At 34.9% G+C, this 12,206-nt stretch overlaps 1 protein-coding gene across 1 annotated transcript in view; it reads left to right on the top strand.

Moving 5' to 3' along the window:
• The window catches only part of ITFG1 (integrin alpha FG-GAP repeat containing 1), a gene marked incomplete at its 3' end in the record, with an annotated part of 22,903 nt that extends 12,874 nt beyond the window's left edge, over window positions 1-10,029 (top strand). Inside the window, exons 7-8 of the mRNA XM_010022256.1 lie at window positions 7,519-7,580; window positions 9,945-10,029. Coding sequence (XP_010020558.1) covers window positions 7,519-7,580; window positions 9,945-10,029 — 147 coding nt within the window. The remainder of the gene's footprint in view (window positions 1-7,518; window positions 7,581-9,944) is intronic.
• Window positions 10,030-12,206: the final 2,177 nt, after the last annotated feature.

Raw genomic sequence — 12,206 nt, 5'->3', positions numbered from 1 at the left:
AGAGTGCATAATTTTAATTAAGATGCTTATAAATGTTGGGGATTAAGTTAATTGCTTTAGCTCATAGATAAACCTTAATACTCAGTTCTGGCACTCTGCTGCATGAAGCTGTCAAGTGGAAATTTCAACTGGAAAATTAAATATACAGTTGCTTACCATAATAAGCGTAATATAATAACCAATTCTAACACATCTAAAAGTATTTTGGAATTTTGTTTTAGTGGCATGGGCAGCATAGATGAACATTCCAAGTAGCATTTGAAGATTAATATATTGAAATCTAAACTCACAGGTAGGTAAAGATAGGAACTCCAAGCTGCTTCCATAAATCAGTTGCAGATAGATTAATTTTTGCAAGAGTACACAGGTTTTTATGGCAGCTAACAGCCTAAAGAATGTCCAGAGAGTTCTGGTTACTGGTAATGATACATGGAAGTTCCTCTATGAAATAGAAAAGAAATAGAAAAGAAATGGATCTTTGTGTGGGGAGTGCTAGGAGCTTTTATAGATTCACATCTATATTCATATCTCAAGATGTGAGTAGAAGCTTCTATGAAAAGAAGTCATTCTGAGAAGAAAACTTGAGAAAATATTACCATATAATAATTTCATTTAAAATAGATTTTTTTCTTCCAAGATGAGAATGGTAAATTGTTGGGTTTTTTGCTGTCCCTAAGAAAATTGGACCAACTGTGGACAAGGCACATGTTGCTAAAAAATAATACCTTATCGGTAATATCTGACATTTCATGACTGACATGTTACTGCAAAACTACCTGCTTTTGAAAAGGTAAGTCACCAGTCATCTGGTCCTATCCACACATTTATGGCAGTTCCCTCAAATCAGGTATAGTAACTGCTCAAGAGCTGTGGCTGGTAGGAAGCACAATTCATTTTCACTTGAGTTAAGCTGATCCAGCCTGCTGTGCAGCTTCAGGATTGCCACAGCCAATGTAAGCACACAGAGAACTTTGACTCTTCTTTCAGTAGCAGTAGCTGTAGTCTGCCTTTAACCAAGCGTGAAATTGCACCTTGAGTCTCATTGTGCCTTTTCCAAAAAATACCTGTTTAGTGTTCTCGCCATGTCTCCTTTAATTTTTGTTTGTGCAGAGTTGGGCAAGTGACTCATAGTAGTAGTCAGAAAAGTAGTCAGCGTATATAAATTAAAAAAGAAAGCAAAACAAACCCCCAGCCTTGTATGCAACTATCACTACAGTACTGATAGTGCTGTAATTCTAAATGCATTCTGCCAAACAGGGCCAAAAGAGTGCCGATATTACTGTAGTATGCCTTCGTCTAGTCCTGTCTCGCTCTGCAGCCTGGATAGACTTTGCAGAAGATGGCTAAATTCTTCTCCTCTTTGTTTAGCTCTGTTCCTTGTCAGCTTAGCTGGGGCAGTGCAGCCTAACTACACCAGCAAAGAGGAGTGTGAATATTACTGTTACTTCTCAGAGGAGTGTATTACTTACACGTAGAGCTAGTGAAAAGGAGAGGATTCTTTGGCTCGGTATGCACCTGCACTACCATTCTTGAGCTGGAACAAAACTTGACTGAGAATAGGTCCTGATATACATTAGGCATTGATGAGTATGCAGGGGAACAGTCTGCATAGTGAAATGCTATTGTCCATTTGATGCTGCTGTCATACTTCTTGACTGAAGGATTCAGAGTATTTACTCACAGGCAATGATACTGTTCATGAACATGAAGATATAGTTGTACCTAAAATGGATGCACTGTTTTGTTGTTTGGTTGGGGTTTTTTCCTTACAAATAAAAATCAAACCTCCCTCCGGAATATGCCATCTTTACTTGTTGGGTTTCTGGGTTGGGCTTTTGTTAAGACCTTTTCCTAATATTCTGCAATGTTTTGGGGCTCTTTGTATTCTGTAACAGATACAGCCAATTCCATGATTTTTAGCTGGACTATTTTTGGCAACTCTACCATTATAAACAGCTTGGGAGATTTAAAGTGTGCTTGACATAAAAAAAGAAAAAGTCCTCTCTGGGCTGAATCTTTTTGCTAGTTTATTGCCTAACCCATTTTCAACCTGCTGGTATTAAACCCTTAAAAGAGAGCTTTTAATTGCATGCTTCTCTCTGGATGAAAATGAGGTTGAATTGTTACAATTTTATTATATTAGAACATATTCATGAAGATGTTTTTAATCCCTAACAGTGCTTCATGAAAGCCTAACAGGACAAAGATAACACAGGACAAAGATAATAGTAATCTTTCTTGGTGAGATAAAACCTAGGCTGTTTCAGATAGTAATGCTGCTGCTGGTTTTTTGGGTGGGTTCTTTTTTTTTTTTTTTTTTTTAAATAAAGCATCCTCATGTAGAAATCTCGACTTCTTAGAATTTTTTAATTGGTAAATAATTTTGAGTTAGGCCAGGAATTTTACCTAATCCATGCAAAACTTTGCAGTATGAAATTTTTATCAAAGGGTCTGTGTGTGCTTTACCGATAAAGATGAAGTAAATACAACATTTTCAAGTGTCTTCTGCATGCGTATTAAACGTGTTGCTCCAGGGAGGAGTACCTAGTTCACAGAATGGCTGAGATTGGAAAGGCGGTCTGGAAATGGTGTAGTTAACCTACCTACCATCAATGTTACTTTCTGTATGTGCACTGACATAGACTGAAAAATAAGACGATACTGTTGTGGCCCTTGTTAGAATAGGGCTACTGGGTTCTAGTAATACTCGCGCGTGTCATTAGCTGGTTTCGACAGCTAGCTTAAGAAAATAATCTTGAAGATAGTAATAATAGGCTTATCTGAACAGATTAACAGCAGGTGTGTTTTGTAGAGCATGATATTCCAGGTGAGTGTTTCGAAAGCAGCCTCCTCAAGAGGTCTGTTTTACAAACATCATATCCTCAAACTGAACAATTTACATTGCATGACATAAGGAGTATTTGTACAGTATTTAACTTTTAGGATAGCAGTTATTTTTGCTACATGTCAATTTCTTTCCTAATTAGTTAACTTGATTGTTTCTGTTTCAAACATCCTAAAATATCAGGTGTTCGTTTAGAGCTGATGCTGTCTTTCTCAGCCAAAACTGTAGTACTTAATCTTTTTTTCCTAAGAAATTACTATCAAACAACAAATTTGTATGCACTCAAAGTTACAAGTCTCCTACCAAAAAGTCAGGCCATGACCCTGCAAATACTTGTAAAACATTCAAATGTATGAGACAAACTGCCTTGGGGTCTGAATCATACTATAACATCATACTGCACATCTGCCAACGTATCTCTGAATGATAAGAAAAATAGCTAATGTATTAAATAATCTGTCTTATTTGGTTATGTGATTCCAAAGTTTGGAAATACTGCTTTTACAACCTGCCTTGTGTTGAACATTAGCACATGGTATGTGTTGTATAATTGCAGATAACTCAGGAACTGTTTATATAAAATGAAGGAAAAATCATAAATTTGGTTTTGAGAAATCTTAAGTGGGAAAAGTGTTAGTCAGAAACAGCTTGCTATAAGCTAATTGCTAGTCTCTTTTTTCTGATGGTTAATTTTCTTACATTGTTTTGCTTTGGGAATCTAGAAACTTAACGTACCAGAACATTTACAGTGTGTTTTCTTTTTAGTTCTTACTTCTTAGTTAAGCGAATAAATGTAGATAGTTTTCTTCTCTAACACCAGTTGTTCAAATCATGGGTGATATTTCTGTTGTAACCATTTAAACCTGGATTTTGAAGATGCGGTAATGCGTGATGTCATACGGTGATTATATTTTTCGTGACTTTCCTCTTGATGGAAGCTCGTAGCCTCTCTGCGTGTTATATTATCATTAAAGTTTATTTTATGCAGTAGATCTGCATTATTCTCTATTAAAATAACCGGTTTCATTATGTTTGCAAACAAAACCTAATCTTGAGTGGCATTTTAAAACTCTGTTTGTATATGTATTGGAAGTCAAATTGTTCTCTCTGTTTTTGCCCCCTACCTTATGTTTGGGTTTTTTTCCCCAGAACAAATAGTCAGTAAGCCATAGCCATTTCATTTCCTGAACAGGTGCATTTTTTAATTTCTTAACTGTTTTAAGCTCTGTTATGAGAGCTTACCTGAGAGTTTACAGCAAATAATGGAGGCAAAAACATATCATGAGAGATACATAAGATGTATTTTAAAGAACCTCAATCTGTCTCTGTAAAGTTTTCTTTGTTTTTTATTGCTTTTATTTTTACTATTTACAGGTTTGTTATCTCTAATTAAAAATGCTCTGTGTGACATGATCTCCTGTTACCTTTACTTCCCCACTTATTCCTGCACAGTGTTCAGTACCACAGGAAGCTCCTGCTCATGAGATGAAACCAGAATTGCTCAAATTAGCAGCATCTCCTCATGCTGCTGAGATGGTCTACTTTGCCAATACCACTTTTCTTATTCATTGGTTGCCTCACAAAGAGAATTAATGAACAAGTAGAGACTTTTAGGGAAAAGGAATAGCTATTTTAACTTAATTTTTCTCCAGTCTTTCTAAAACAACTTGTGACCTGTGTTATCTGCTTGGCAGTTTTAATATTAAAATTTAAAAAAGTATGAAGGGTCTCCAAAGCTATTTCTTTTGAAAAAATTTACTGATATAATTATATACACCAGGGGGTACTAATATGATATTTTTGTGGGAATTCATAACTTAGTATTTGTGAGAAGTAAATTGGATATGCCTCAAACAGCATTTTGTTGAGAAAACATGAACAGGAAAATGGGTTCTGAAAGCACGGTTTAACACCGAATTGTCATCTTCTATTGCTTGAAACAATATTGTTGCCTTTATTCTGAAAATAAGCAGAAGTTTCTGTATGAAAAGTCATGCATGAAGTGCTAAAAACCACAGGAGTAGTCCCACCTGCTCTGCCTATTCAGAAGCATAACTATTCAGCATAAATATAATATAAATATTTTCCTTGTAAGTGATATTTTAAAATGAATGCATATGGATTCTTTCTATAGTAATTTTTATTACTGAAAGGGATTTTAGTGCTTATGTTGTTTATAATTGTTTATCATCAGCTTTACTAAATAGTTCCAGTAACCACTTACTAAATTTTGAAAGAACCAGTTGAATAGCAGAGTAAATTCACAATCTTTTATTATAAGCACATTTCTTAAAAATTTGCAAACACAATTAGCTTGTTTAGAACATAGAAAGTCCTTTTGTTTTGCTAAATTTTGCAGAGGAAGTTGTTACTGAGAGAAGTGGTTCCTTCACTGGTGGTTTTGGTATAACTAGCACCAAAAATTCATGACAAGTGAACAGCAAACTCGTTAGCATTGGTACTTCATCTATATTGTATATGGCTATAGGTAGGCAGTACATATATTAATTTTCTCTACTACAAGACTAATGCCAACTTGACAAACCAATCTGAATATGAAATGGTAGAGAGTTTTTATACCTGCATGAAAAACTTAAGTGTTTTGTGCTTCTGTTGATCAGGTTTGGTTTTCTGTTTCCATGTAGTAGAGAAATAAAACTGACTACATCTAACTTTTTTGTATAAAATTATGTTTGTGTGTATTAAAATTACTGTACAACTAATTGTATACATACAACTGACACAACTGTAAATAGCATTTTTAATTTATTTTTTTTTAATATTTTTTTCCTACTGGTGGGTCAATCTGTGATGTAGATAGAGGAAGATTTCTACTGTAAATACAAAAATTACCTTTTACTTGACCTTAGGATTTATGACATTTAATGATTTCAATACAGTTGTTGCCTTTCCCATGCTGTCAGAACACAAAAATGCATAGATTTTTACATTAGCACATTATTTGTGTATACCGAGACATACAGGCAGGTGAGCTCATATCCACAAGTAACTTCTAGTTAAAAAACATGCATGCACACACCTATTCTGCCACATTAATTAAAAAAATGTTTAGGCATGTTTGGAGTGTGCATGTCTGTGCTAACAGGGTAATACTTTGTGCATATTGATTGTCTTTAAAAAAGGCTTGGTTGGTTGTGTTTTTTTCCCCACTTAGTAACTAAAACTTCTGATGTAAATGTGAAATCAAGCTGTAACTTCAGAATGTTGCTCATGACCTGGTGGCTTCTGAAGACAACTGTAGATGCTGAGGGATTTAATTCTGAAATAAAGCCCTCTGACATTAAACAGAAAGGTCAAATCAGTCATTAGTGAAATGAACCCTCCACCTATAAATAGTAGCAGTTTTTATAACACTTAAAAGTGAAGGAAAGTAACAAGAATAATCAGAAGAGAACTTGGAGAAGATTCTGTATAGTTAGATTTTATAGCTATTTTCTTGTTGTTCTTATAAGAACGTGAAAACATAGCTCCATTTTCTCTCAAAATGGGGAACAAGTGTTCCCATTAAGGTACCTGGTTTGTACAGCAGCTGAACAAAGATGTTAAATCTATAAGCACCTACACATACTGAACATGGTAAACAGTTTAAATGTTTTAAATTATCATATTCCTATTAGCTCTTTGACTTTCATTTTAGTATCCTGACTTATTCCTCCTACACTGCAGCTAGCTAAATGTATTCTTTGATTTTATTAATTATGTAACATCCCAGACACTGATTCTCTCACCTTTTTTTTTTTTTTTTTTTTATTATTACTGAGTTTAATGTTTATTTTAAAGATACTTTTGATTCTGGTTCCAACATCTGGGATTTTACATACCTGTTCTTTCTTGACTTCCTATATTATTTCAATTCCTTGTGCAGCCATATTTCTCAATATTTTTATACACTTACTACAAAATCAGATTAAATAAGGGAGGAGAAAAAAATTAATTTAATATGCTTCAGACTAAGAATGGAAAAAAACTGATTTTATCCATTGCAAATCTGTTACAGGCTTCTACAAAACATGTGTTTGTAATATACAGTAACCATCCATACTCTCTTATGAGTAATTCACCAATACTTGAGTGAGCTCATAATGGCTGTGTCCAAAAACTAGGGTTAAGCCCGAAATATTTCTCCGTCTCCTTTTCATCTCTTGTCAACAGTATATCAGTTGTTTAATTCAGCATACACAGAATAAAAACATGATTGGTAGCATTTTAGTTTTTTAGTAAGTCAAAAAGTTGTATTTTTAGTAAGTCAAAAATATGTATACTTTTTTTCTAGCTTTGAGGTCTCTTTTTACCATTAAGACACATTCTGCAGTGTGCATGTATAATACCCAGCACTTACTAGCTCATGTGAGGCAAAATTAATTTGTGTAGAAACTATAAAATGTAGAACAGTGCAGAAAGTATATTGATTTATACAGAATAGTATATGGTGATTAAAATAATTTGGCGGGGGTTTTTTGGGGAGGTGGGTTTTTTTTGTGTGTTTTATCTTTCTTGGTTAATATATATACACATCTACACATCACTGGGGTTTAATATATTTTTAACTTGTAGGTAATATATTTTAAATATGTATCTTTATTACATGAGCAAATATTTATGTGGGTAGTCTAATGTTAACTATTTTATTTCTCTTACCTTTTTCCTTGCAGATTTGTTCCTTACTACATTACCAAATTCACAAAACATTCAGTTTGAGACATGGGTAAATAAGGTACGAGTGATAACTCAAATAATCATTCTGTTAACGTACAGAGAAGTTTAAAAAAAAAAAAGTTATCTGATATTTATTGTTTCAGGAATGAGTGGAACCGATGTTGAGGCACTAACTGCACTATCACATTTAGACTCCAGAATATCACTGAAGATGTTTTACTCAGCATAAGCTCTTCTGCAATTTTTTTAACATGACTGTTAAGTAATTCAATCAGACTGACTGCATTCACCTTAGCAGGACTCCTGCTGTGCCATCAGCTTTTCTAGGTTACTGATACTTAGCATGGTAACTTATGAAGAAACAGCTGATCAGATTTCTTTATATTTGCTATCTCAAAGATCTGATTTCTTTAAGCTTTCTTAGAGCTATGACTTCATGTCTTGGGTAAGATTTTGTGGGACAGAAGTTCAAAATCTCTCTTCTAACTGTTACAGTATATATGCAAGTTATAGTTGAGAAAATCCCAAGTCCTACATTAAACAAACAATACAACTGCAGGTCAGGGTTGGGAGCAATAGGTCAATGGATTGTTTTTATTTATTTATTGAGATCCTGCTTTTGTATTGCCTGACTTGGGCAGAGTCAGTGAAGAACCTCAGTGTTAATAACGGTTAATGAAATCAGTTGATTTGAAACTAAGTGTATCGTTTATACTAACTCTGTTATCCAAAAGGACTATAGTTGAGAATCTTAGCATGTGTATGTTAAAAGTTTACGTGTTTGTTATAATAGAAGGTATTTCATGTGTTTCTTATTAGTTAAGGAATTTGGTTTTTAGGCTCTATTTGCCTGAAAATTTATCCGTTATATCACAGTGAGTCACTGTAGAGCAGAGAACACAGTCATGTCTGTGACAACGTGACCATCTTCAATGAGCTGCTGAACTGGAGGAAAGGAGGAAAAAAAAGGGGGACAGAAGTAGTGAAAAGTAGTGAAAGCTGTACTAGATACTTCCCCCTCCCCACCCCCCCGCAGTGGGTCATGAGTTCTATATTTCTAGCTTTTACATAGACTTTAAAAATAAACAGGTTTTGACTTTGATGAATTTCATTCTTAAGGGATTAAGTGTTAGTGATTACACAAGGTTTTTGACCTGTCTTCTGTAGGTAAGGTTTTTTCAAAATTTTCTTATGTTTTTTGGATTTTCCAAACTCCTGTATTATAAATATTATCCTACATGATAAATTTTGTATGCATAGATTTTCTTATCTTTAGAAAGAAAAATTCTATCTTATGTGATCAGTCAACACAGTAAACATGTCATACATTTAAAACATATGTACATATATATCAATCTTAAAATACATTAAATAATCCATTAAAAGCTGTTAAATGGCTCTATAAACCTAGGCAATGTATTTCCCTTTACGGATGCACCATAAAATGAACTGAAAAGTATTTGCCTATATGATACATGCTTTTCTGGCCAACTGAGCACAGGGCGTGCTCATCTTTTCTGTTTGGAGATGATTTGCATCTTCTCCTCTCCCCCCTCCCCCCCATCTGAATCATTATAAATCATATGCCTAGGTGAAGATACATAGTCAAACATCCATGTACTAACAGTTTCCAGAGTTGCATCTTCAACAGCACCGGCGTCTCCAGATGGAGTATGCCATGAATAAGCAGTATGGATAACTACACATAATCCACAAAACTGTTACTTGTCTCAATGGCTTCATGTATACCTGTGTGCAGAGAACTTGGTATGAGCTGATTGCAACGACTAGAAAAGTGGGCCTTAGGTCATCTTAAATGGCTATGAAAACTTAATGTTTTAAATGGTTTTCCTCCAGCTGTGATCCAGTTCTATGATAGCCAGCACTCCTCTTTTGTCTTTCTGTTGAAGTATTGGAATATTGTTCGCTGCAGGCCTAGGTTTTAATAATAGACATATAAAATGAGACCTAAACCAGGCCTAATGTGAAATTGAGTTATTTCCTAATTAGAAGGATCAGAAGCTATTTTTAACAGGTGTACAGCTTTGGGGTTTTTTGTGTGCATGTATCTATAAAATCACGTCAATATGCATAAATGCACATTATTATTCAGGATCACTTAATTATGATTTAGATTGTGTTGATGCAATAACCCAATCTGATCCTCATAATACAGCAAAATATATGAACAATTGTATCTGAATATTAGTATTACTGGTTTTCCATAAGATTCCATGAAGGATTAGAAACACAAAAAACTCAGTCCCAAATTTCAAAGAGTACATTTTTTTCCATAGCTGAGGTGTCTCTTTATCTGCTTCAGCACTTTTTTATTGATGCATATTGTCTTTTCATTCAAAAGTCAAATTTTATCCCTTAGTCTGGAGTTCAGTTTTTCATTCATCTTCGTCCTGTTTGATAGGATGGGAACTTCTCTAAAGCTGAAAAAAGCAAGGAAACGCCTAGTGGTGTGAAAGTTGTTGGACAGTCCGTGTTTGCAGATTTTGGTGAGTTTTGTTCTTCTAAACTATCCTGAGTGTTTCTTTTGCATGTTTTGGTTAGATACTCTAAACTGAGGAACAAATAATGATATTTAGCCATTTTTCTTGCTCTATGCTGCCATTTAGAAGTATTCTTAAGAGTTCTAGCAAAGCTGTTTACTGACATGTAACTAGAAGACACCTCTGCTGGGTAGTTAATTATCCTTACGTTCTCATCTACCAACTATGAATAGTTTTACATATCTGTAGCAACTCAAGTAAGGTAGAAGCTGAACAGTGCTCTAGGTTCTTCTGTGAAATGTTTAATGCATTTTCTAAAATCTTTGTTAAAAGTTTTTGTAAAACCTTTTACTGCTGATCTATAGATGTAACCAGTTGTGTATATAATCGCTGATTATATAGGTTTTGCAGTTTAAAAAAAAAAAAATGCGTTGGGTTTTGATAGCCATTTTCCAAGCTGATGTTCTTAATAATATGTGCTAAGTAGAAATCTGATTCTTTTAGATTTATTTTGTTTTAACAATAGCAATGTGAAAAGCAATCTTCATGTAGGCTAATTTTATCTCTGTTAGGTAGCTAATGGGCCTGAATGATCTACCATAACTTTTGATATTTATGACAATTAATGGGATTTTAATAAACCCTGGGATATCTTCGTAAAGAGAAGTCGAACTGTTAAAATATTAAAGTTAAAATTTTGGAAATGTGAATAGATTGAAAGTGGTGTGGGGCACTGTGTGGTTTTGGTACAGCTAAGGTTCTAAAAGACAATGGCTGGTATAGCTAGTTTAGCTGTGGGGGTCTGCTGTTTTGGAGTTCCATCACCAGTTGTTTAACACCCTGCTCTGCTAATTACCATCAAATTAATAGGCAAAGCACTAATTTGAGGCAGTAATGAAGCAATCTTTCTAGTAAGGTTGAATGCAGTGTGGGGGGCATGCAGGGACTTAACAAATGTGTGCAAATAAATGTAGAGGGACAGCATATTTTGCAAAGCAGATGGAGAGGCAAGGAACCATCAGTATCATCTGTGGGAGGAGATGCTGGCTTTTCAGAAACTGACTTTTCAGAACTGGTTGTTCTGAAAGATCTCAGCCATTTCATCTCTGAGAGAACACTTGGTACAGATCTTGCAGTATGATGGTCTTGCTTCCTATTCCTGAACAGCTACATACACATGCTCATCTTTAGCTTCATTCCAGATCACTCAGGTTCATCCAGGGTAAAGGATGGGGAATTTAATGTATAATGGCCTTTCTGTCCATTAATTTTCCTAAGCAAGTTAAAAGATTGTTATATATGTAGGTGTGTGTGTTGATAGAGGAACAATTTTATTCTGACAACTACAGAAATACTTACAAGTATGGTTTCAAATTTGAGTACTATCATGACTTTTATCTTTCTTCTCTTGTAACAGTGGGTAGGAAATAGAGTAGTGCATCAATTTTAACTTTTTTTTTCATCTTCCCAGCACTAACGTAAAGTAATCAAAACAAAAAATAGTTATTTTCTCATTGAACGAACTTTTAGAGACTATTAAAGTGAATACGGTACTAAAACGATGTGTATGAGTAATGAAGGGATATAATTCTAAGTGCCATGTTCTTAATGAAATGCAATCTGAAGGAAGTTAAATAACATCCCACCAGCATCAAAATCCCTACCAACAGTGAAATAGTTCTTTGTAAGAGTGGCTATATAGTACATGGTAGGAAATAGGAAAAAACCTTTTAGTGCAAAGGAGGATCTTGATTGTACATTTTCCTTTTTTCTTTTTTACTTTTTTTTTTTTCTGTTTGTTCTGCGCCAGTCATAGAATCATAGAATAGTTAGGGTTGGAAAGGACCTTAAGATCATCTAGTTCCACCCCCCCTGCCATGAGCAGGGACACCACACACTAAACTCTGTTGCCCAAGGCTCTGTCCAGCCTGGCCTTGAACACCACCAGGGTTGGAGCATTCACAACTTCCTTGGGCAACCTATTCCACTGCCTCACCTCCCTCACTGTGAAGAACTTCTTCCTTATATCTAACCTAAACTTCCCCTGTTTAAGTTTAAAGCCATTACCCCTTGTCCTACCACTAGAGTCCCTAATGAAGAGTCCCTCCCCAGCATCCTTGTAGGCCCCGTTCAGATATTGGAAGGCTGTTACGAGGTCTCCATGCAGCCTTTTCTTTTCCAGG

Source organism: Nestor notabilis, unplaced genomic scaffold (genome assembly GCF_000696875.1).
Source record: "Nestor notabilis isolate BGI_N333 unplaced genomic scaffold, ASM69687v1 scaffold8549, whole genome shotgun sequence".
NCBI classification, from domain to species: Eukaryota; Metazoa; Chordata; class Aves; order Psittaciformes; family Psittacidae; genus Nestor; species Nestor notabilis.
The sequence above is the reverse complement of the archived record's forward strand: the minus strand, read 5'-3'. Positions and strand labels throughout refer to the sequence as shown.